At 36.3% G+C, this 27,107-nt stretch overlaps 1 protein-coding gene across 2 annotated transcripts; it reads left to right on the forward strand.

Moving 5' to 3' along the window:
• The first annotated feature begins 1,940 nt into the window (after positions 1-1,940).
• Positions 1,941-26,690, forward strand: GCSAML (germinal center associated signaling and motility like). 2 transcript variants are annotated; one of them, XM_058740842.1, is made up of 5 exons: positions 1,941-2,137; positions 9,833-9,892; positions 16,049-16,098; positions 25,511-25,539; positions 26,415-26,690. In XM_058740842.1, the coding sequence occupies exons 1-5, from the start codon at positions 2,109-2,111 to the stop codon at positions 26,655-26,657; spliced, it is 411 nt and encodes a 136-aa protein (XP_058596825.1). In that variant the 5' UTR covers positions 1,941-2,108; the 3' UTR covers positions 26,658-26,690. The 2 variants fall into 2 exon arrangements, with proteins under 2 accessions (XP_058596825.1, XP_058596826.1); XM_058740843.1 differs by lacking the exon at positions 9,833-9,892 and having other exon boundaries at positions 1,942-2,137.
• The last annotated feature ends 417 nt before the right edge of the window (positions 26,691-27,107 follow it).

Consider the following 27,107-nt stretch of genomic DNA (forward strand, 5'->3'; position numbering starts at 1 on the left):
TCCGGACACATGCAGTAAGGCCACAAATCTGTGCAATTTGTCAAACCAAACTGAAACATTCATCATTCAGGCAAATGTCTTCAACTAGGTTCTGATCCTAAAAAGGATGGTGGATAGGACCTCCTCAAATCCTCCAACACTTTGACTTTTGTAGCCTTCAAATTTCTGGTCATTTTTGGGCAACAACACTGGAGGAAACACAACACTTCATTGTGACATATTCAGGCAAGTGGCATCATAATAGGAAATTTTTCTTCTACATTTGCAAATATTTTGTGACCACCAAGGTAGGTACATTCCCAACAAATTCCTGATGAGTACCAATTAGGCCGATTATATAATTCTTAAGCACAAAGCAATCATGATCATGACAGAGATCATCAGCCAAGAAATTATAAGGGAAGAAAACTTTAGATAAAACTTAGTAAAAGCTTCAGTAAAAACATGGTTCCTGGGGTCTTGTGAATTAAACTAACAACAGACAGATTAACTGAGACAAGGCTTACAAATTTATTAATTTTTAGTTTTACATTCATGGAGTTTCACAGCAAGGAAGTGAATTTCTAATGGAGCAATAAAATATGAGAGCTTATATACCACCTTATCAAGGTAAAGGGACAAAAGCACACTTAAAAACTTAAAAATTTGTTAGAAGAATATAACTCATGTTAAGTATTTTTAACACACACACACAGCCCAAAAGGACATAAGGAAACTACTTTTGGAGGTGATATATACCCTTATAACTTTGATTGTGATGATGGTATTATCATGACTGTGTATATACAGCCAAATTCACCAGAGTGTAACTATATTCAATAACAACACTCGGAGGATTGGTGGCCTAGTGTCTAGCTACTCAAAGGAACTGCTGGAGTGGCATGACCAGCAGCTTGTTAGAATGGCAGAATGTTGAGCTGAGTTTGACAGAATCAGAATTTGCATTTAACAGAGTCCTCTGATGATTGGTAAGATGTGAAAGTCCAGGAAACAGGGTTTGGTGCATAAGTTCTCAAATATGAATTTGGTAAAGCATAACCCCAGCATGCGGTGTGTGACAGTCCTGCTTCAAATACAGTTTTCCCATGCTCTGATTGAAACAAAAAAGAGTAATACAATATTTAGAAATGATTGCAAAGCATTTGAAACCCTTGAGCTCTGCTGATGGGGAGCAGTAACAAACTTCCTCAGTCTTGGCGTCATCATACAGTTGAAAAAAACACTTTGGGATAGATGAGCATGTAATTCTGAAGTTAGCAAATCAATTCCTTGTTGGATAAAAACTGAAGTTTTTATCTGTTCTACACTCTGTTGGGTGAGAGACATTGTGAATAAGCTACTTCATTCCCCCAACAGCAACAACTCAGGGTCAGCAGTCAGCTAATCGCCTGTCTGGAAATTATCACTGAGGCCAGCTTGTACTCTGTGGCTCTGCTGGGTGGTGTAGGGGAGGAAGTGGGAGACCAGATGGTAGAGATGGGTCTGTCAGGCTCTTCTCTTTCCCCATTGCAACACTAGCCTTGGAACAACAGGAAGAAGCACATTTGCTTCTTTACCTAGCTTGAATAACATCAGTACTCTTCTATTTTCATACTTTTTCTCTCTTTTTTACATCTTATTTTTTTGAAGTATTAGACCTCTTAGGAAAAACATTTATGTTTGATTTAATTTTTATAATCCCAGGAACAAGCAAATTTCACTTTTTTTTTTACACATTTCCTACAAGAAGCTTTCTTTTTGTGTGTTTGGAAGAGGACGAAATATTGGTATTTTGGAGATCTCAGATTTCTGAAGAATAGGAAAGCCCCTACCCCTTCTGAGTCTCCAATCTGGAATTTCCTTGAAAGCAAAGTGAACACAGAACGTTAGGTTTAATCTCTGATGTTTCAGCTTGATATTTCTTTACACACAAGCACAAACACATGTCTTCCTTTCCCCCTCCCCTTCAGAGCAGTTCCTGCCTTCTCTACCATGCCCAGCCCTTAGCAGCTCATGGTTGTGACCACACAAGCCAGTGGTCAGATGCAACGTCCTGCTCATAACTGTGCCCATTGTTGCCGAAAGTGGAGTGAAACTCAGGAGCTGAAAAACAGGGTCACAGTGAGAGAATGGGGAATTCTCTACTGAGAGAACTCAAGTAAGTCTGGCTCTGGGTAAGGCTGTTTCTTGGAAGAAGAGGGAAAAGGAGACTGGGTGTATGCATTTTGAATGATGAGACAGTTTGCTTTAAGAGGTGTGTACCTGAAGACAGCATTCTTTAAGAACTCACGGTGACCTCTCGCTGCCTCAGTTTACTCACTCCTTCTTTTGCCTTACTTTGGAAAGGTTGTAAGGTTACCATATTTAGAAAATAAAAACACAGGATGCCAATTCAAGTTTGAATTCAGATAAACAATTTTTTTTAGTGTATATATGCCTTATGTAATATTTGGAGCATTATTGCTTGGTCATACTTATACTAAACAAATTATTTGTTCTTTATCTGAAATTCAAATTTAACTGTGCATTTTGCATTTTATTCAGGAACCTTGGTCTGTAGTCACTTGAATCTTTCTGCATCTTTCTATTCTCATCTGGGTATGGGATTTATCTTCCCACTCTTCAACTTCATGGGGTCTCTCTGTATGAGAATAAACAGTCAGGTTCTTGAAAGTCATGGATACAAAATAATGTACACCAATCCTTTTGATCTAAGTAGTGCCTTTTTGTGGTGACTTTATCCTTCCTTATCTTCTTTGAGTGCTTTTGAAGTTGTAGAATATATATGGATAATAGGCATCACTCTGCTTAATCTTAGAGGATTGTTTTTCAGCACCTCACTCTCCCATCCATTTACCCTAACTCCTTCCACACAATCTTATTATCTTGTGTTATATAGCACGAGTAGATCTTTAAAATTAAGATATAGGGACGCCTAGGTGGCTCAGTCGGTTGAGCGACCGACTTTGGCTCAGGTCATGATCTCACGGTTTGTGAGTTCAAGCCCCGCATTGGTCTCTGTGCTGACAGCTCAGAGCCTGGAGCCTGCTTCCGATTCTGTGTCTCCTTCTCTCTCTCTGCCCCTCCGCCACTCATGCTCTGTCTCTCTCTGTCTCAGAAATAAAGAAACATTAAAAAAATTTTAAAAAGTAAAAATAAAATTAATATATAATTTACATGTAACATTGTACACATTTAAAGTGCACCACTTGCTACTTTGATACATATATATGTTGTACTGTGTTACTGCCATAGTGTTAACAAACACCTCTATCACAACACATAAATTGTCATTTCTTTTTTTTTGTGATTGGAACAATTAAGATCTAGTCCCTTAGCAAGTTTGAAATTTACGATATAATCTTATTGATTATAATCACTATACTATTAGTTACATCTCCAGGACATATTTATGTATTCATTGCAAGTTTGGGCCCTTAAATAATATATCCCTAATTCCCCACCCCCGGCCCTGGTAACCACCATTCTACTCTTGGTTTCTACTAATTTAGCTTTTTAAAATTGCACATATACGGGATATTTGTCTTTCTCTGTCTTATTTCACTTAGCATAATGCCTTCAAGGTCATGCCTTATATTATATAATACATAACATATATTATCTATCTATCTATCTATCTATCTATCTATCTATCTATCTATCCATCCATCATCTGTCACATCTTCTCTATATACTTGTCTATTGATAGTCACTTAGATTGTTTCCACATCCTGAGTAGCGTAAGTCATTTTGCAATAAACATTGCAGTGCAGATATCTCTTTGATACCCTGTTTTCATTTCCTTTGGCTGTATATACAGAAGCGGGATTGTTGAATTATATGGTAGTTCAATTTTTAGTTCAAAAATTGCTTTCCATAGTGGCTAGGTCAACTTACATTTCTACCAACAGTGTAAAAGGGTTCCGTTTTCTCTACATCCTTGCCAACACTTGATTTCTTCTTCTTGATGGTAGCTATTCTAACAGGTGTGAGGTGATATCTCATTGTGGTTTTGATTTGCATTCCCCCACTAATTAGTGACATGGAACATATTTTCATGGACCTATTGGCCATCTGTATGTCTTATTTGGAACAATGTCTATTTAGATCCTCTGCCCACTTTTTTTTTGTTTATTTTGAGGGAGAAATATTGGTTTTGAGAAAGTGGTTTTGATATGTGTTTCCCTAGTGATTAGTAATGTTGAGCACTATTTAATGTAACTTGGCCACTTGGTTGTGTTCTTTGACACAACTGCGTTAATCTGCCCATGGCAAAACTCTAATCACCTTACTCCTGTGTTTCAGTGGGCACATCCATTTCCCACTACCTAACATGTAAATTATATACCACTTGTTTTGCAATTTGAGGTCTTATATATTCTGTTTTACTAAGTCCCTCCTTCTTGTTCTCTTATCACTTTGGGCATTGCCTCCATCACTTGACTTAGCAACCAAACTCTAATCAACTTTTTTCTATTTACTAGGGAATCTCTCAAGGGTAATTGTTGCCTTTTCTCTGTGTCTCTCTAGAACTTAGCACAAAGCAAGGATTTAAAGAAAGTATAATTAATTTTGTTAAATATACTTTTCTGCCCTTTCTACCATAAATATGTTTTATGGACCTTATATCCTTATCAATCTGACCACTGGTTACTCTTTTAATTTTAAGCTTGTGTGCACTGGCTATCAGAACTCTTAGTCAAAAGTACATTTTCAACCATCTTTCCTTATCAAAATATTCATTCTTCAATGCCCTGGCCAAATGCTACATCTTACTTATCTCTGCCAGAAATTATCCTTTCACTTTTTTGTGACTTGTAAATGGTTTATGTGCATTTATGACACTAACCACATTCTACCTAGTGTCATGATTATACATATACAAGTCTTTTAGATTATGGATCCTCTGATTACAATGACAGTGCCTTTAAAACCTGAAAAATCCTTGAAACTTATGCTTATGCTCTATGGAAAGTAGGCTTTCTATATATTTTTTTCTTTTGGCTGTTATGAAGAAGCATGTATAATTCTCATTCCAGAAAGATGATCTGCTTCAGAATACTGAGATTAAAAGGAGTCTTCCATTTTTAGTCGTGTCCCTTTTTGCATTGATTTTTAAATTTTATTTTTTAATGTTTATTTATTTTGAGAGAAAGAGTGGGGGAGGGAGATAAAGAGCAGTGGGGAGCAGAGAAAAAGGGAGAGAGTATTCCAAGCAGGCTCCATGCTGTCAGAACAGAGCCCAGTGTGGGGCTCAGTGTCACAAACCATGAGATCATGACCTGAACCAAAATCAAGAGTTGGACACTTAATTGACTGAGCCATGCAGGCACTCTGATAATAACACCGTTTGAAACACGGGCACTTAACTCCACACCAGCTGTCTGGTCATAATGCAACTAAATTTGAAACTAAAGGGAAAATAATTCTAAAGAAGTTCTAAACTTGGGGAAGAAAACACACATGCAGATATTTGGCTCTTAGAGAGTTTGTGACTGCATAGATAAAATAATCTGCAGTCAGTGATTACTTCCAGGAGTCAGAGGATGAATGTTCATTGAATGATGTTCCTTGTGAACTACATAATTCCTGTGAGTGATTCACTGAGACAAAATATACACTATATAGCACAAGAACCTGAAAACAAGTAGTTAAAAAACAGCTATCACTGATTAATCACCTACCATGTTCTTTCTAGCTTATATGAATTGTTTCATTTTATCTTCACTACTAAATCTAGGATCTGGCAATATTCATACCCCTACTTTGAATATGGGGATATGGAATCAAAGAAACCAAGGAATGTATCCAGTACTATAGGAAAAGCAAGAAGGGATTTCCAAGGTGAAATTTATTGGGAACTATCTATTCCCTTTTTATCTAATTGTATGACCTCCAAGCAATGATGCTAATGTGCTTTCCAAAGTTCACCAATAATTTACTCAAATAATACAGAAACACTAATTCAAAGGGATACATGCACCCCTTTGTTTATAGCAACATTGTTTACAATAGCCAAGATATAGAGGCAACCCCAGTATCCATGGATTGATGAATGGATAAAGTTGTGGTATGTATATACAATGGAATATTATTTAGCCACAAAAGAGAATGAAATCTTGCCATTTACAATGACATGGATGGAGCTAGAGAGTATTATGTTAAGCAAAATAAGTCAGAGAAAGACAAATACTAATGATTTCACTCATATATGGAATTTAAGAAACAAAACAAATGAGCCAATGGAAAAAAAATAAGAGAGAGACAAATCAAGAAATGACCTCTTAATTATAGAGAGAAAAACTAATGGCTACCAGAAGAGGGGAGGCAGGTGGGGGGATGGGTTACATCATTGTTGGGGATTAAGGAGTACACTTGTTTTGATGAGCACCAGGTAATATATGGAAACATTGAATTAGTATATTGAAAATTTGAAATTAATATAATACTGTATATTAGGTAACTGAAATTAAAATAAAAAACTTAAAAAAATCCAAATACTACTCATATATTCCACTTAAGTAATAGCTGTCTAAAGTTCCTTTGAACTGTTAGGGTTTTTTCCACTCTTGTTTATCCCTCTTGGAATTTATCTGTTGAAGAAATGATCTGGATTTTATTGGTTACATTTGTATGCTGTTGTTTCAAATATGTCTCTTACAAGTTGTAATTATAAACTGATGTTTATATCTAGCTTCTTGATCAAATCCAAGGTTGAAGTTGGCGGAGAGGGATACTCCATAGGCAGTTTGTAGACTTTCCTTAGGAGGTACATATTTTTTCCCTAACTTTACTAAGATATAATTGACAAAATTGTTTTGTAATGTAAAAAAAAAATATTCTGGATAAATAAAAAAATTACCAGTGAAAGGGGTGCTTTAGACAGAAATTACCTTATTTTACTTACTGGAATAAAATATCTCCCATTACCAATTAATCAATATGTCCAACTGTGCAACCCACATTTATTTGCCTGTTTATTTATTTCATGATCATAGTATATAAGGGTAATAATAACAACCACATCATACAGTAATTATAGAAAATAATGAGATAATCTTGTGAAATTCTTAAAGACTTTAAAAAAAATGTTTATTTTTGAGTGAGTGAGAGAGAGAGAGAGAGAGAGAGAGAGAGAGAGAGACTATGAACCAGGAGGGGCAGACAGAGAGGGAGACAGAGCATCCCCAGCAGGCTCTGTGCTGTCAGAGCAGAGCCTGGCTCAGGGCTTGAACTCACAAGTTCTGAGATCATGACCTGAGCCAAAATCAAGAGTTGGACGCTCAACCAACTGAGCCACCCAGGTGTCCCTTGCACTTTGTTTTTCTGAGATATCTATTTTACGTCATCATGTTTATTATGTGATAGTTCATACTATTTGTTTTTATCTCTGTAGCACTTATTCTGATTTATTTATTTATTTATTTATTTATTTATTTATTTATTTAAAGTGCGAGAGAGCAAGCAAGGAGGGGCAGAGAGAGAGGGGAAGAGAGAGAATCCCAAGCAGGTTCCATGTTGTCAGCACAGAATGTGGGGCCCAATCTCACAACCCTGTGATCATGACCTGAACTGAAAGCGAGTCGGAAACTTAACTGACTGAGCCACTCAGGCAACTCTCTGAAATGTGTTTTCATGTTTGTTTAATTCCCCTTTTCTTTTTACTTAATCGACTTTGCCAGATTTTTGCTCATCCTGCCAATTTTATCCTTTTCTAATATTTAGTTCTCTACCACATTTCTTTCCATAGCTTTCCTTATTTCTTCTTTCTTTTTTCCAACTTCTTAAGATATCTGCTTACGTTGTCATTTTCAATCATTTGTTTCCTCTTATGAATGTATTTTAACAGCTCATTTTCTTCACATTTCCCTTTATTTATATCCTGAAAATTGTCTTCTATGGCTTATCATTTTAAGAGTATTTCAGGAAATTTTCTTTATTGTTTCCTTCTTTAAAATAAGGATTACTTATTACATTACAGTGCCTGACATATGTACATTTTTAGATATTTAATTTTTGATTTTCGATTTACTTCATAAAGAAATCAGGTGAAGGGGCACCTGGGTGGCTCAGTCGGTTAAGCGTCCGACTTCAACTCAGGTCACGATCTTGCAGTCTGTGAGTTCGAGCCCTGCGTTGGGCTCTGGGCTGATGGCTCAGAGCCTGGATCCTGCCTCGGATTCTGTGTCTCCCTCTCTCTCTTCCCTTCCCCTGTTCATGCTCTGTCTCTCTCTGTCTCAAAAATAAATAAACGTTAAAAAAATTAAAAAAAAAGAAATCAAGTGAAAATTGTTGATTTTTTGGTATTTAGATTTCCTTTATGAAGTTATAATGTTTGAAACTTATGCCAAATATTTGGGAAGTAAAAAAAAAATTAATTGTCAAAAAACACAGAAAGTATGGAAAAATCACGTTTGATCTCAACACTTTGACCAAGATACATTTTAAGGTTAATTTAATGTCTATTGTTTTAATTATTAGTTTTAATGATTCCTTAATTCAGCCAACAAATGTTTATGGCCTGACATTATCTAAATTTTGCTTGATTAAAGAAATACTTAGTGTACAGCAGAATTTAGTGTTCATTTATGTTCAGTAATAATGACATGGAATTTCAATTAGGTTCCTGCTAATGTTAAGGATTTTATGTTTTTTTTTTAACTTTAAAATGCAAACATGTCTTAGAAGGACAAGTCAGTGAACTATTAATAATCTCAAGGAGAATTGTTTTATAAGATTCTTCATTGGCCAGTTTAGAAAAATGGAATTATGAGAAAACCAGGCTCTAGGGAAAAAGAAGAGAGCACATAGGACACTAAAATTAAATGTTGTCTGATTTGCAGTCTATGCCATTTGGTAATCATTACATCCAAATTTAGCCGTTAGTGAATATTATCCAGAAATCTGTATGTCAGAACTTATCTCCACAAAGGACTCTTCTTCCAAAAATCTGATTTACTTTGTATTTAACAAATACATATGTATTCTATTCTTTGCTTACTGGTCAAATATGCCCATATATGATGATGATATTGAGCTTTTAAACATGAACACTGAGGAAAAGTCTTCTGTAAATATTGATGTCAAGCAAGAGTGGGGATCTTGCTATCATAGTCTGGGATATTTTGCATACAATCTTCTATAGAGAAGCAGGAGAACAGACACATGTTTGGGATGTGATAATATAGGAAAAGAAAACATTCAAAGAAATACGATTTGGACAACTGGTGTAGAAGAAAATTTGATTCACTGAATCACAAGCTTGGGTCTGTATCTCACTACTGTATAAGCAAGAAAGCCACTGATTTCTCTCACCTCAATTCCATCACTGAGTGCTTGCTTGATTCTTATAAGGATGATGATAGTTGGTGGGAAAACATCAAGAGTAATATGCACAACCAACTTCTCTGAAGGTGGGTGAGGATCATAATGTTCTGTATGTATATGTATGGCCAAACAGCAAGGCTTGAAGAATCTTGCTCTGGATCACATGGCCAAGGTTGATAGTGCTAGTATTCCACAGGGATGGATGCACTTGAGATGCTGGTCTCCTCTGGTCATCCTAGAGAAGTCAAGCCTTTCTGTGGTTAGGATCTTTCTCTATTCTTGGCCCCTCCCACCACCTTCTGACAGGTCAGACTGTAGCCATTTCATCCTATTGTAGGCTTGGCCTCTTGTGGTTAATTTCTGAACTGCATTCTATATCTGTGACCGTCTGCCCTTTCTAAAGGACAAAGAAGTTTGTCAAAAAGAAAAGGCAGACTTTGTTTTAACGGTAAGGAAAGCAAGAAAAGGGGGTGAAGACATTTGAAGGGAGATAAGAATCTCTTCTTTTCTATGTGTTTCCATCTAGTTGCCTGAGAAACAATCAAAAGAAGCACAAGAAAGTAAACCAACATGTGGAAAGAAAATGGTAAGAACACAGCATATCAGAGTATTTTTCTCTGAGATTTATCTCTGTCTCACAAGAGACTGAGAATCTCTGTCTCACAAAAGTTAACATCTTATTTGAGACCTCTTAGAGCTGGACAGAATGATAGAATTCTTTGGTCTTTGCCTCTAAGACTTGGCAGAAGTTTATTTGGAGACCCTAAAAATAATGGGCTATTGGTGCACAAGTTTCATTTCTTCATGGTTATACAAAGTACATGCACAAACAAAACTGAAATAAAGGATGGTTATTTCAGGTTGGCTATTTACAATGGACACACTTCCAACTTATTCTTCACACTTAGAATAATTTTTGGGAAATATAAGTCTCATCATGCTTTTTCCTCGAGACCCTTCAATTGTTCTACACTGTATTCAGAATAAAATACAAACTCTTCACCAGGGACTACAATCCTATAAGGATTGACCCCTGCATGCCTCTCTACTTTCATTCCCCACTCCCCATCCTCAGCCATTATCTTCCAGGAATTCTGCTGTCATTTAATGTTCTTTAAGCCACCAAGCTCAGCCTGAAGTCAATGCCCTACTGTGCACTAGTACTGCTCTTTTAGCACTCATGGTTTTTATTTTCTGTCCTTATGCCTGAAAGTATCTCTTCCTGGAAATTTTGACTCTCACACTGTTCTCCCAAAAATGTCCTTAAGTACATGATGTGAGAACATTGCGTCCACACCCCATGGATTTCCTGTACTGCTTTAAACCTTTCTATCAACTGGTAATCTTATATTTGTTAGTTTAGCTTTTTATAGTCCATGTGCTCTTTGAATCTCTGACCACTGCTTGACTTGCCATTGTCTCTCTGTTGCCCAACCTTTACAAGATACTCAAAGTAAAAAAAAAAAAAAAAAGAGTGGAAAAACAACAGCTATCTCACACTGATAACTTGCCCCAGCTTATATAGAAAGAAACACCCTCCCTTCTTTGCTGACCATGGGATTTTCATATCTTTGTATTCAACCTCTTTCCTAATCATTGCGTCTCATCATGTGGGTTTTTATCTATGAGATGGTTTCTTTTTCTCTAAGTGTGAAAGAATGAGGGATTGAGGGGAAGGCCCATATTTGTTGGTGATATGAAATGATGTTTGGAGTAATTAGCCATTCCCTAAGTATTTAATTTACGCTTTCTTTTCACAGAGGAAAAGGTAGAGACAGTAAGGTGGCTATGCCGCCATTGTAATGAACTCCCCTTTATATTGTGTGGCTGAAGAGGTGATGTTATTGAACCAAGATCCTTTTCTCAGGCTGCCACAAATACATTCTGTACAACGCAAAGTCATTTAAATTCGGCTTTTGCTTTATCATGTCTGAAATGAGATCTATGCTATTGTTCTTTTCTAATTTTCCCTTTTAAAGGAATTGAAGTGTTGATATTTTCAAATACATGCAAGTTTTTATTATAAACAGACAATAACTAAATGAAGAAAAATGAAATGTTCTACAGTGTTCCCATCCAAACGATTTTTTTAAGTTTTATTTTAATTCCAGTTAGTTAACATAGAGTGTTATATTAGTTTCAGGCATACAATATATTGATTCAATATTCTATAGATGACTCAGTGCTTATCATGCTAAGGGGGGACTTAATCCCCTTCATCTATTTCATTCATCCCCCACCCACCTCCCCTCTGGTAGCCATCAGTTTGCTGTATAGTTAATAGTCTGCTTCTTGGTTTGCCTTTCTTTCTCTCTCTCTTTACCCTTTACTCATCTATTTTGTTTCTTAAATTCCACATATGAGTGAGATCATGTGGCATTTGTCTGATCAACTTATTTCACTTAGCATAATACTCTCTAGCTCCATCCATGTCATTGCAGATGAAAAGATTTCATTCTTTTTTTATGCCTGAGTAATATTCCATGGATATTTGGGCTTCCATATCTTGGCTATTGTAGATAATGCTGCTATAAACATCAGGGTGCATATATCCATTTGAATTTGTGTTTTTGTATCCTTTGGGTAAATACCTAGTAGTGTGATTGCTGGATCATCAGTGTAGTTCTATTTTGAACTTTTAGAGGAACCTCCAAACCATTTTCCAGAGTGACTGCAAATTTTATGAATAGGATTCAGAATTTTAACCAGTCAGCTTGGTGAGGAAGATTTCAATTGTTTTGACTACCCAAGTCAATTGTAATCATATATATATAACATAAGACTTAAGTGGGCTAGAATTAAATTCAGTTTCATTTTTGGCTAGTTTGATAGGATGATGTTCTTTGAATGATGTTATGTTCTGTGCATCTTCCTCAGTCAGTTTTGGTTATCTTATTTTCACTAGAATATTATCATTTAATTCATTATTTTAAACATATGTTTAAGGATAGTATGAGCTCTTTCAAGTCACTTAGTTTTTTAAAATATAGTTTTATAGAGCTATAGTACCATAAAGTTCACACTGTTAGGTAAATTGTGTGATAAGTTTAGAAAAACATACATTCATGTCATCTCAATTAAGATATGGAATATTTTTATCACTTTTCCCCTCACCAGCAACCCCTGGCAACTACTGATCTGATTTTTGTTTTGCTTTTTTTCTCAAGATGTCACAGTATCATTGCTTTTATCATTATGAGGTTTTTATTTTTGCTTTCTTTATTTTTTCACTGTTGCTCTTCTAATTGCTTAGAATTCAAAACTTAAATTTTGTGTTTTCTATTTTTTTTTCTTATTTAAAAATTGGACATGGAGGAATATAAATTTTTCTCTAAATAATATTTTATCTATATGTATCCCATGTGTTGCTAAAGGAAATATTATTTTCCAACATTTTGTTACTTGGCTTTTTATGTTTTCTTGAATATGAGTTGTTTTTAATTCCAAATTTGTTTTCTATTTTTGATAATAAGTTCTGATTTTATTGCATTGTAATGTTATTTCTGCTTGTGGATTTTATCAAAGTTCTTTACCATCTATTGTGCCTCAACATTGAAACAAGTTACTTATATTCTTTAAATTGTGGTTTCTTCATATGGAAAATAATTTTAAAATTAAAAATACTGTAACTTTAGATTGTAAAGGTAACATTTTAAAAATTAACATTCATACGTTAGTACAATGCCTGAGTGGAACCAGCATTTGATAAGTATTAGTTAGCATTTTGTTTATTATGCCCCATAGACTTTGAAAATTACAATGACGGGTTTTTTAAGGATCATACTTTTTGAAATTTATCTATTAGGAAAACTTGATGTTTAATTTTTTTTAATGTTTATTCATTTGAGAGAGAGAGAGAGAGAGAGAGAGAGAGCAAGCAGGAGAGGGACAGAGAGAGAAAGGGACACAGAACCTGAAGAAGGCTCCAGGCTCTGAGCTGTCAGCACAGAACCCGATGCGGGGCTTGAACTCACAGACTACGAGATCTTGACCTAAGCTGAAGATAGCACTTAACCAACTGAGCCACCCAGGTGCCCCAGGAAACTTGATTAATTATGTATTTCAGATATTCTCTGTTTTTATTTTTCTTGATTTTTTCTTGCTGTCTGAGAGAAATTAATCTACTACTACTTTGTTTCAGTTCGTGTTCATTTTTTTTTCTTTGCTTCATATTGATTCTATTTTGGTAAGTAATAGTTCATCACATTTGTAGGTATTTGTGGTTTTGTCTTTATCTATGTCATATCCTGTCCATCTTTGTTCTGAAATGAGAGCAGTTTATTGTCTTTATCTTGTAATGTGTGTGTAGACCCATGTGGTGGAAGGGTCAAGGTAGGTTGGGGAATAACAGGCAACTCCCTTGCAGGAAACAAAGAGGGTAAAAGTGAGTATGTATTAACACTTAATATTGTCTGAACTAATTTCTACATATTAGGCTGCATTTGTTTTGCTTGGGCTACCATGATGAAGTTCCATAAACTGGGAAATTCAACAGAAATATATTTTGTCACAATTTTTGATGCCTCAAATCCAAGATCAAAGTGCTAGGGAGTGAGTCTCTTCTCAGGCCTCTCACTTTGGCTTATATCCCTATCTTTTACCTGTGTCTTCATATCATCTTTGCTCTATGACTATCTGTGTCCAAATTGCCTCTTCTTATAAGGACAAAACTCAAGTTAGATGAATTATGGCCAGACCTTCAACCACAGAGCTGGCTGCACAGGTTAGATTCATCATTCAACAACTTCTTTATAACATGACTTTGCATTTTATAAAATTGAAATGTGGTTTTACAGTTATCTTCTGATTTGTTCTTTTTTCCTAAATAATTCATAGGTTTTATATCCCCTCAATACTAATATATTTGACAATACCCATTTTCATTTATTGGAGAGTCATAGGATTCTTGTAATCCTATTTTCCTCACCATTTTGTGGGCTTGCCTTCAGATGGAAGTTTGGGCTACCTTAAACTCACCTCACTGATGAAGTAGTTTCACAATGTTTTCCTCATGGATGTTTTAGAATTTATCATTATTCTTGAAGTGCAGAATCTATTGCATATCTCAATATTCCATGTGATTTGTGTTTGTTCTCCATAAAACCAATTTTCAGGCTGAAGTCTTTATTTCAGGTATCTTATTGTATCTTTGAATGGTTTTGTTTCATTTATGTGGTTCTCATCTCCAAGATTAACTAATCTGTATGTATGACATCATCTCTTTATGTTTTATTTTCCTTTCTCTAACCATACTACATTCTCATTTTCTACAAGTTAATGTTTATTTCAAGCATATGCTGCTGGCTTGTTTTAGAAATAATTGATTTTACATATTGATGCTTTTAGTGCTGTTTTAATCTAAATATTTTATCGTTTCTTTCAATTGTTTTCCTGCTTTATGCTAGCCACTTACTTTATCCATTTATTATTTTTAATAATAATTAACATATTATATCTATCTGCCTTTAATATAATTTCTGCTTTCTTTTTATTATTATTATTATTATTATTTTATCTAATTCATGTTTGCAACTTTGTGCTTAGTGTTTTGAATGGAAGTAGGTGAGATAACATGGTGTGTGTGTACCTTTGTGTATTTCTTTAGGGAAGATACAAAGGAGAAATAAGCTAAGATTCAGGCTTTGCTTTTGGTATGTTGTCTCAGACTGCCTCCTCACCAAAAATTCGTCCTCTGCAGTGGGCACATCTCTGTTCTGTGTATATTGCCCTCTTTGAGGTGGGCAGGTCATTACAAAATTCTTTGTCTACATTTTCCCTCAAGTTTATGAGACTGGGAGACAGAGAAATAGTAGACCATGTGTTGGTACTCAATCTCCTTTTAGCCACTCACTCCCTGTTCTGGTGTGGAATCGTGTCACTGTAGAGATAATCTATTTCTCTCATCACCAGTCTGCACTTATTAATTTAGGTCATTGTAAATTTGTGTTCTGAATTTTTTGGACCTTCTTATTTACCTTCCTTTTTTTTTTTTTTTTTTTTTACCTTATTTACCTCCCTCATCAAGAACAACAGAGAAATAAATTGCCTTTCAATATTCTCCCTCAAATTGTTCCAAATTTCACTATATTGCACATATGTTCCACATACATATGATATTATACCTAGTATGATGGTGTAGTAATTCTTTAAGTTTCATAAAATATGGAGTTTTATTCTCTGCTCCTTATTCTTTTGCTAGACTTTGGGTTTTTCTTTCCTGCTTCATTGAGTTATAACTGACAAAACTTTAAAATACTTAAAGCAAATGTGATTTATGTATACTTTGTGAAAAGAACCCCCCTCATTAACTTAATTAACATAACCATCAACTCTCACAGTGTTATCAGCTCTATTTCATGGTTTTTCAGAAACAAAGTAAGCAGGATTTAATTTCAATTAACACTTGAATTCTAAATCTACCAATGACTGTATGTTTTTTTTTTTTTTTAATTTATTTTTGGGACAAAGAGAGACAGAGCATGAACGGGGGAGGGGCAGAGAGAGAGGGAGACACAGAATCGGAAACAGGCTCCAGGCTCCGAGCCATCAGCCCAGAGCCTGACGCGGGGCTCGAACTCACGGACCGCGAGATCGTGACCTGGCTGAAGTCGGACGCTTAACCGACTGCACCACCCAGGCGCCCCAATGACTGTATGTTAAGAGCAGTGATACATTTCCTTCAAGTGTGTCTTCAGCTTCAGATAACTGGAGTGTATCATGTTATTATCTCTTTCCTTTGTAGGCAGGAAATGGCTACATTTGAGAGAGAAAATCCAGTTCAAGATAAGAAAAGTAAGTCATTGCTTCATGATATTTTTCATACAAGGGAAGTTGTAAGTTTAAACACCTAAAGTGGTTCTGATACTATGTTAGACAGGATTGAAGGAAGCGCTGCTTGGTGTCACTATTATTATTATTATTATTATTATTTTGTCTAATAAAACTGATCTTATTACTTTTTGTATTACAGTAATGATTTATTTATGATTTATTTTGTTTTATTTATATTGTTTTCCTTAGATTTTTACTTTTTTTTACACTTTTGTAGTCATTTTTTTTATTAGAGATATAATTTATTTACCTTGTTAAAAATGTAATAATCCAAAGACTGTTGACCAAATGACATGTAACATACAGGAAAAAAAAAAAAAAACATTCTTAGCTATATGCCCTATTAGAAATATTTAAGTTTTTCTTGGGTAGCCTGAATTTCTTTTTTTTTCTTGTGAATTGTACATTTTTTTTTATTTATTAGCTTTTTTGAAAATTCTAGTATATTTAACATACAGTGGTATATTAGTTTCAGGTGTACAATATAGTGATTCAACAATTCTAAATTTTTTTTTTCAACATTTTTTTAAATTTATTTTTGGGACAGAGAGAGACAGAGCATGAACGGGGGAGGGGCAGAGAGAGAGGGAGACACAGAATTGGAAACAGGCTCCAGGCTCTGAGCCATCAGCCCAGAGCCTGACGCGGGGCTCGAACTCATGGACCGCGAGATCGTGACCTGGCTGAAGTCGGACGCTTAACCGACTGCGCGACCCAGGCGCCCCTGATTCAACAATTCTATACATTACCCAGTGCTCATCATGACAAGTTACTTTTTTTAAAAAAAAATATGAAACTTATTGCCAAATTGGCTTCCATACAAAACTCAGTGCTCATTCCAACAGGTGCCCTCTTCAATGTCCATCACCCTCTTACCCCTCCCTCCCACCGCCCCCCCAACCTTCAGTTTATTCTCAGTTTTTAAGAGTCTCTTATTGTTTGCCTCCTTCCCTGTCTGTAAATTTTTTTTTTCCACTACCCTTCCCCAATGGTCTTCTGTTAAGTTTCTCAGGATCCACATAAGAATGAAAACATATGGTATCTGTCTTTCTCTGTATGGCTTATTTCACTTAGCATCACACTCTCCAGTTCTATCCACGTTGCTACAAAGGGCCATATTTCATTCTTTCTCATTGCCACGTAGTACTCCATTGTTATGTAAACCACAATTTCTTTATCCATTCATCAGTTGATAGACATTTAGGCTCTTTCCATAATTTGGCTATTGTTGAGAGTGCTGCTATAAACATTGGGGTACAAGTGCCCTTATGCATCAGTACTCCTGTATCCCTTGGGTAAATTCCTAGCAGTGCTATTGCTGGGTCATAGGGTAGGTCTATTTTTAATTTTCTGAGGAACCTCCACCCTGTTTTCCAGAGTGGCTGCACCAGTTTGCATTCCCACCAACAGTGCAAGAGGGTTCCCGTTTCTCCACATCCTCTCCAGCATCTATAGTCTCCTGATTTGTTCATTTTGGCCACTCTGACTGGTGTGAGGTGATATCTGAGTGTGGTTTTGATTTATATTTCCCTGATGAGGAGCGACGTTCAGCATCTTTTCATGTGCCTGTTGGCCATCCGGATGTCTTCTTTAGAGAAGTGTCTATTCATGTTTTTTGCCCATTTCTTCACTGGGTTATTTGTTTTTCAGGTGTGGAGTTTGATGAGCTCTTTATAGATTTTGGATACTAGCCCATTGTCAGATATGTCATTTGCAAATATCTTTTCCCATTCTGTTGGTTGTCTTTTAGTTTTGTTGGTTGTTTCCTTTGCTGTGCATAAGCTTTTATTTTCATAAGGTCCCAGTAGTTCATTTTTGCTTTTAATTCCCTTGCCTTTGGGGATGTGTCAAGTAAGAAATTGCTGAGGCTGAGGTCAGAGAGGTCTTTTCCTGCTTTCTCCTCTAGGGTTTTGATGGTTTCCTGTCTCACATTCAGGATCTTTATCCATTTTGAGTTTATTTTTGTGAATGGTGTGAGAAAGTGGTCTAGTTTCAACCTTCTGCATGTTGCTGTCCAGTTCTCCCAGCCCCATTTGTTAAAGAGACTGTCTTTTTTCCATTGGATGTTCTCACCTGCTTTGTCAAAGATTAGTTGGCCATACGTTTGTGGGTCTAGTTCTGGGGTTTCTATTCTATTCCATTGGTCTATGTGTCTCTTTTTGTGCCAATACCATGCTGTCTTGATGATGACAGCTTTGTAGTAGAGGCTAAAGTCTGGGATTGTGATGCCTCCTGCTTTGGTCTTCTTCTTCAAAATTACTTTGGCTATGCAGGGCCTTTTTTGGTTCCATATGAATTTTAGGATTTCTTGTTCTAGTTTCGAGAAGAATGCTGGTGCAATTTTCACTGGGATTGCATTGAATGTGTAGATAGCTTTGGGTAGTATTGACATTTTGACAATATTTATTCTTCCAATCCATGAGCATGGAATGTTTTTCCATTTCTTTATATCTTCTTCAATTTCCTTCTGAAGCTTTCTATAGTTTTCAGCATACAGATCTTTTACATCTTTGGTTACATTTATTCCTAGGTATTTTATGCTTCTTGGTGCAATTGTGAATGGGATCAGTTTCTTCATTTGTCTTTCTCTTGCTTCATTATTAGTGTATAAGAATGCAACTGATTTCTGTATATTGATTTCATATCCTGCAACTTTGCTGAATTCATGTATCAGTTCTAGCAGACTTTTGGTGGAGTCTATCGGATTTTCCATGTATAATATCATGTCATCTGCAAAAAGTGAAAGCTTGACTTCATCCTTGCCAATTTTGATGCCTTTTATTTCCTTTTGTTGTCTGATTGCTGATGCTAGAACTTCCAACACTATGTTAAACAACAGCGGTGAGAGTGAGCATTCCTGTCCTGTTCCTGATGTCAGGGAAAAAGCTCTCAGTTTTTCCCCATTGAGGATGATGTTAGCTGTGGGCTTTTCATAAATGGCTTTTATGATCTCTAAGTATGTTCCTTCTATCCCGAGTTTCTTGAGGGTTTTTATTAAGAAAGGGTGCTGAATTTTGTCAAATGCCTTTTCTGCATCTATTGACAGGATCATATGGTTCTTATCTTTTCTTTTATTAATGTGATGTATCACGTTGATTTATTTGTGAATGTTGAACCAGCCCTGCATCCCAGGAATGAATCCCACTTGATCATGGTGAATAATTCTTTGTATATGCTGTTGAATTCGATTTGCTAGTATCTTATGGAGATTTTTTGCATCCATCTTCATCAAGGATATTGGTCAGTAGTTCTCTTTTGTTACTGGGTCTCTGTCTGGTTTAGGAATCAAAGTAATACTGGCTTCATAGAATGAGTCTGGAAGTTTTCCTTCCCTTTCTATTTTTTGGAATAGCTTGAGAAGGATAGGTATTATCTCTGCTTTAAACGTCTGGTAGAACTCCCCTGGGAAGCCATCTGGCCCTGGACTCTTATTTGTTGGGAGATTTTTGATGATTGATTCAATTTCTTCGCTGGTTATGTGTCTGTTCAAGCTTTCTATTTCCTCCTGATTGAGTTTTGGAAGAGTGTGGGTGTTTAGGAATTTGTCTATTTCTTCCAGGTTGTCCAATTTGTTGGCATATAATTTTTCATAGTATTCCCTGATAATTGCTTGTATCTCTGAGGGATTGGTTGTAATAATTCTATTTTCATTCATGATTTTATCTATTTGGGTCATCTCCCTTTTCTTTTTGAGAAGCCTGGCTAGAGGGTTATCAATTTTGTTTATGTTTTTTTTATTTTTTTATTTTTTTATTTTTTTATTTTTTTTTTATTTTTGGGACAGAGAGAGACAGAGCATGAACGGGGGAGGGGCAGAGAGAGAGGGAGACACAGAATCGGAAACAGGCTCCAGGCTCCGAGCCATCAGCCCAGAGCCCGACGCGGGGCTCAAACTCACGAACCGTGAGATCGTGACCTGGCTGAAGTCGGACGCTTAACCGACTGCGCCACCCAGGCGCCCCCAATTTTGTTTATGTTTTAAAAAAAATAACTCTTGGTTTCGTTTATCTGCTCTACAGTTTTTTTTTTAGATTCGATATTGTTTATTTCTGCTCTGATCTTTCTTATTTCTCTTCTTCTGCTGGGTTTAGGCTGTGTTTGCTCTTCTGCTTCTATTTCCTTTAGGTGTGCTGTTATATTTTTATTTGGGATTTTTCTTGTTTCTGGAGATAGGCTTGGATTGCAATGTATTTTCCTCTCAGGACTGCCTTCGCTGCATCCCAAAGAATTTGGATTGTTGTATTTTCATTTTCGTTTGTTTGCATACATTTTTTAATTTCTTGTCTAATTGCCTGGTTGACCCACTCATTCTTTAGTAGGGTGTTCTTTAACCTCCATGCTTTTGGAGGTTTTCAAGACTTTTTCCTGTGGTTGATTTCAAGATTCATAGCATTGTGGTCTGAAAGTATGCATGGTATGATTTCAATTCTTGTATACTTATGAAGGGCTGTTTTGTGACCCAGTATATGATCTATCTTGGAGAATATTCCATGTGCACTCAAGAAGAAAGTATATTCTGTTGCTTTGGGATGCAGATTTCTAAATATATCTGTCAAGTCCATCTGATCCAATGTATCATTCAGGACCCTTGTTTCTTTATTGACCATGTGTCTTGATGATCTATCCATTTCTGTAAATGGGATCTTCAAGTCCCCTGCAATTACTACATTCTTATCAGTAAGGTTGGTTATGTTCACGAGTAATGTTTTATATATTTGGGGGCTCCTGTATTCAGTGCATAGACATTTATAATTGTTAGCTCTTCCTGATGGATCGACCCTGTGATTATTCTATAATGACCTTCTTCATCTCTTGTTACAGCCTTTAATTTAAAGTCTAGTTTGTCTGATATAAGTATGGGTACTCCAGCTTTCTTTTGACTTCCAGTAGCATGACATATAGTTCTCCATCCCCTCACTCTCGATCTGAAGGTGTCCTCAGGTCTAAAATGAGTCTCTTGTAGACAGCAAATAGATGGGTTTTGTTTTTTTATCCATTCTGATACCCTATTTCTTTTGGTTGGCACATATATCCATTTACATTCAGTGTTATTATAGAAAGATGTGGGTTTAGGGTCATTGTGATGTCCATAGTTTTCATGCTTGTAGCGATGTCTCTGCTACTTTGTCTCATAGGATCCCGCTTCGGATCTCTTGTAGGGCTGGGTTCGTGGTGACGAATTCCTTCAGTTTTTGTTTGTGTGGGAAGACCTTTATCTCTCCTTCTATTCTAAATGACAGACTTGCTGGATAAAGGATTCTCGGCTGCATATTTTTTTCTGTTCATTACATTGAAGATCTCCTGCCATGCCTTTCTGGCCTGCCAAGTTTCAAAAGAGAGATCAGTCACGAGTCTTATAGGTCTCCCTTTATATGTTAGAGCACGTTTATCTCTAGCTGCTTTCAGAATTTTCTCTTTATCCTTGTATTTTGCCAGTTTCACTATGATATGTTGTGCAGAAGATCGATTCAAGTTATGTCTGAAGGCAGTTCTCTTTGCCTCTTGGATTTCAATGCCTTTTTCCTTCCCCAGATCAGGGAAGTTCTCAGCTATGATCTTCAAGTACACCTTCAGCACCTTTCCCTCTCTCTTCCTCCTCTGGAGTACCAATTATGCACAGATTACTTCTCTTTAGTGCATCACTTAGTTATCTAATTTTACCCTCATACTTCTGGATTTTATCTCTCTTTTTCTCAGCTTCTTCTTTTTCCATAATTTTATCTTCTAGTTCACCTATTCTCTCCTCTGCCTCTTCAATACGAGCCTTGGTTGTCTCCATTTTATTTTGCAGCTCATAAATAGCATTTTTTAGCCTCTCCTGGCTGTTCCTTATTCCCTGGATCTCTGTAGCAATAGATTCTCTGCTGTCCTTTATACTGTTTTCAAGCCCAGCGATTAATTTTATGACTATTATTCTAAATTCACTTTCTGTTATATTGTTTAAATCATTTTTGATCAGTTCGTTACCTGTTGTTTTTTCCTGGACGTTTTTTGAGGGGAATTCTTCTGTTTGGTCATTTTGGATTGTCCCTGGAGTGGTGTGGAACTGACGGGCACTTCCCCTGTGCTGTCTTGAATAACTTGCGTTGGTGGGCGGGGCCACAGTCAGGCCTGATGTCTGCCCCCCAGCCCACTGCTGGGGCCACAGTCAGACTGGTGTGTGCCTTCTCTTCCCCTCTCTTAGGGGCGGGATTCACTGTGGGGTTGTGTGGCCCATCTGGGCTACTTGCACACTGCCAGGCTTGTGGTGCTGGGGATCTGGCTTATTACTTGGGGTGGATCAGCTAGGTGCACAGGCGGGAGGGGAAGGCTCAGCTCGCTTTTCCTTTGGAGATCCGCTTCGGGAGGGGCCCTCTTCTGTCGGCCTCTCGTCTGCGGTTGGCTCTGTGGACTCCGTTCTGCTAGTCTTCTGGCGGTTTTCTGGGTTAGGCAAGTGTAAGTGGAATCTAAGTGATCAGCGGGACGCGCGGTGGGCCCAGCGCCCTTCTATGCTGCCATCTTCCCAGCTGCCTCTGAAATTTTGTCCCGCTGAGTCTAAAGAGGACTCTTTAAGTGGAAAGGAGAGATCTCAAGTGACAGTGTAAACACATGAAACAGAAAAGTAGTAAAAATGAATATTTCTATAAAATTTGGTCAAGGAACTCACACTAAAAAAAAAGGTTATAAAATATGATAACATAAAACAGGGGAAGGAAGGGCAAAAATGGGTTGAAACTTGAATGACTATCAACTTAATATAGATTTCAATTTGAAGAAGAGTTTGTATACAAATGTAATAGTAACCATATAATAAGAACCAGTAGTAAACATGCAAGCAATAAAGAGAAAAAAATCCAAATATACCATTAAAGAAAATCAGGAAAGTATAGAAAGACAAGCAAGGATCAGAGAAAATCTCCAGAAACAAGGACAAAATAAGTAATAAAATGGCAATAAATACATATCTATCAATAATTATTTTGAATGTAAATGGACTAAATATTTCACTCAAAACACATAAAGTGTCAGAATGGATTAAAAAAATAAAGACCCATCCCTTTCCATGCTACCCAGGGAGGGATTCATATGATATTGCATTCTAGTCATAACTTAAAGGGAAAAATCCAGAGACTTGATGTCCTGCAAATGAATGAGGAGGACGTCCTCAAATTCCTTGTGGCAGGAACCCATATAGGTAGCACCAACCTTGACTTCCAAATGGAACAGTACATCTACAAAAGAAAAATTAATGGCATCTACGTCAAAGATCTGAAGAGAACCTGAGAGAAGCTTCTGCTGGCAGCTTGTGCCTGTGTTGCCATTGAAAACCTGGCTGATGTCAGTGTTATCCCATCCAGGAGTACTGGCCAGCGAGCTGGGCTGCAGTGTGTTGATGCTACTGGAGCCACACTTATTGCTGGCCATTTCATTTTTGGAAACTTCACTAACTAGATCCAGGAGGTCTTCTGGGAACCAAGACCTCTGATGGCTACTGATCCCAGGGCTGACAACCAGATCTCACAGAGGCATCTTATGTTAACCTGCCTACCATCGCTCTGTGTAACACAGACTCTCCTCTGCACTATGTGGACATTGCCATCTTGTGCAACAATAGGGAGCTCACTAAATGGGTCTGATCTGGTGGATGCTTGCCCAGGAAGTTGTTTGAATGAATGATATCATAGCCTGTGAACACTTATGGGATATCATACCTGATCTCTACTTCTACAGAGATCCTGAAAAGAAAGAGCACACCTCTGCTGAAAAGACTGTGATCAAGGAGCAATTTCCAGGTGAATGTACTTTTTCACCTCCTGAGTTCACTCATCCTGAAGTCGCAGACTGCCCTGAAGGCATGCAGGTGCCCTCTGCGCCTATTCAGCAGTTCCCTACTGAAGATTGGAGTACTCAGCTTGCCACTGAAAACTAGTCTGCAGATCCCACTCTTCAGGCTGCTGAATGGGTAGGAACAGCCATTGAGTGATTTTAAGTTGCTCTTCCAAAAGACTGAAAGTGAAGGGCTAGAGAAACATTTATCACGCAAATGTATGTCAAAAAAAAGCCAGAGTAGCAATACTTATATTGGACAATTTATACTTTAAAACAAACACTATAACTTTTTGGAGAACCTCCGTACTGTTTTCTACAGTTGCTGCACCAGTTTGCATCCCCACCAACAGTGCAAGAAGGTTCCCCTTTTTCCACATCCTCACCAACACCTGTTGTTTTGTGTGTTGTTAATTTTAGCCATTCTGACAGGTATGAGATGGTATCAACATGGTTTTAATTTGTATTAACCTGATAATGAGTGATGTTAAGCATATTTTCATGTCTCTGTTGGTCATCTGGATGTCTTCTTTGGAAAAATGTCTATTCAAGTCTTCTGCCCATTTTGTAATTGGATTATGTTTTTTGGGTATTGAGTTTTATAAGTTCTTAATATGTTTTAGGTATAAAACCTTATCAAATATGTCATTTGTAAATATCTTCTATCATTTTGTAGGTTACCTTTTTAGTTTTGTAAACTCTCTGGCATTGTCTGTAGCAAGTTCTTTCTAGATATGTCTCCTGAGGCAAGGAAATGAAAAACCAAAATAAACTCTTAAAAATTGACATGAACAAGTGAATATATAAGTATCTAAAAAATGGTACTTGTGAATCTAATCTTAACAACAAAAATACAAACTACTTCATCATTGACAGATATAATTAGCTTGAATATATTTGTATTTAATTTGAAATAGTTAATCTTGTTATTTGAGTATCTATCTCTATGATTGCTTATCTTTAAAAATTATATGGGGTGTCTGGGTGGCTCAGTCGGTTAAGCATCCGACTGTGGCTCAGGTAATTATCTCGCAGTTTGCAAGTTCAAGCCCTACATCAGACTCTGTGCTGACAGCTCAGAGTCTGGAGTCTGGTTCAGATTCTTTGTCTCCTGCTCTCTCTTTGCTCCTCCCCTGCTTGCACTCTGTCTCTCCCTTTCTCAAAAGTTAGTAAACTTTACAAAATTTAAAAAATACATATGATTTCCCTGTGATACTTTAATCAAATTTATATCCTAAATTTCATATATAATTTTTTTTTCTTTGAACTTCCCATACTTTATTTTTATGGCATGTTTGTGGAGAAAATTTTATTACCCAATTCCAAAATCCACATTTATTCAGCAAATATGGTGCATGTCACTTACACAAAAACATAGTATTAATGCTTCCTGAACATATATTCTTTCTTGATCTTGTCATTCAGGTCTGAGAACCTCCATAACAACATGAGATAATGTCACATGCTTAGATGATGGGCTTCTTTGCAGTTAGATCACTGTATTGAAAACCTTTTCCCCCTAACTTGTGATAGTCCAAAAATGTCAATTTTTGTTTTTATCCTTTAGGCAAAGAAGTTTTATCTGCCTCTAATCAGGTAATAAAAATATTAACTTGTGTGATAAATGTCAAAATACAGATGACTTTATTTAAGGGTAGCTATAGGTCCTTCTGATAATTTCTGAATGAGCTTGTAAAGCACTTTATGTTTTAAATAATTTTCCTTATATTTTTAATGCAAAAATTGTAAAATTAAAAAATATATATATTTTAACTGATTTAAATGATTGGCAAGTTTGTTGTTGTCCTTATTGTTGTCCTAATTCTACTGAAGCTTATCATTTTAATTTTCAAAACTACTGTAACAAAAATAAAATTAAGTCAATTTACACTTATAATTTGACCACCAAAAACATTAATTCTTTTCAGCTTTTCATATTGCCTTCTAATGTTTAAACCCAGGAATTAGCATTTATATTTACAAACATGGTGGACCACATGGTGGTTAATAGACACATAAAGAATGTTTATTCCTTTTAATACTATATCACAAGCATTTTATTGATTTAATTATAATGCAGTATTTTAATGTTTTCCATTTTTTTTTCATGGTCTATGCAACAAAAATGTATTTAAGGTCAAAATTTTAATCGTATTTTATCTTATGACACTTTATTTTTTATGTAGTTTGACTACTTATTGACATATAATTATTGCATATATTATGTCTGAATATCTGTGACTTAATGTATATCATTACTTTTTTAAAAAAATATTCAGAAGGATAATAGTATCCTTCTTTTCCCTTTTAATATTTGAAGTGAAATGAAAGCATAATGAGTAGTAGTTTGGATACCTAATGTAAGATCACCATCAGACAAGAAGAAACAAAGGGCAGATGTTGAGCGCAAATTTGATAGATGATCCTGGATCCTTTATTTATTATTATTTTTATTTTTCTGTGCTTGGCAGGAACATGAGAATGGCAGTGGTTCTGAGGAAGTGTGCTACACTGTCATTAGTCACAGTTCCTATCGGAGGCCCTCCCTGAGCTCCAACGATGATGGTTATGAGAATATCGACTCCACCACAAAGACAGTGAAGCCATTTAGAAATGGGCCCGAAACAGAATATGCTCTTCTCAGGATGACTTGTGCTACTAGGCCTTCTTCCTGTACCGCTGACCATGATTATGAACTTGTGCTTCCCCACTAGAAATCTCATGCTTCCACTAAAAAAGATGATACACACTAGTAGCCTCCAAAGGAGTGTTTCTGCATCTCTGAAACATGACATCTTTGTGGTTTTGGTTAAGCCATATAAATTGACATAAGGTTATAGAGTATTCTACATTTCTTTGTAAGGTTTGAAGACATGGAAATGGTGGAATCTTCCTAGGGCATTGAACATCCCTCAGTATATGACCTAACATCCAATTCCAACACTGCTCTACAAATTTCAAATGACAAAATTTCCACTCATAATCTATTTCATTTTTGAGGTATAATCTACTCAATAAACTTTTACAATATAAGACCAGACCATTTGTTAACCTGATTTTTACTTAAATTTTGACTTTTTTCACATATTGGAAGTTTTTGCTTCCAACTGTGACTGAGGTCACAGTTCAAAAATCCATAGGTTTTGATGTTGACCTTTCTGAGA

This window comes from Neofelis nebulosa, chromosome 1 (genome assembly GCF_028018385.1).
Source record: "Neofelis nebulosa isolate mNeoNeb1 chromosome 1, mNeoNeb1.pri, whole genome shotgun sequence".
NCBI classification, from domain to species: domain Eukaryota; kingdom Metazoa; phylum Chordata; class Mammalia; order Carnivora; family Felidae; genus Neofelis; species Neofelis nebulosa.

What these genes read in the sequence shown, in the direction of transcription:
- GCSAML (XM_058740842.1), top strand. Translation starts at nt 2,109, where the DNA reads ATGGGGAATTCTCTACTGAGAGAACTCAA. An exon ending in CAACATGTGGAAAGAAAATG is followed by an intron (nt 9,893 to 16,048) that starts GTAAGAACACAG and finishes TTTCCTTTGTAG; the next exon opens with GCAGGAAATGGCTACATTTG. An exon ending in TTTTATCTGCCTCTAATCAG is followed by an intron (nt 25,540 to 26,414) that starts GTAATAAAAATA and finishes TGTGCTTGGCAG; the next exon opens with GAACATGAGAATGGCAGTGG.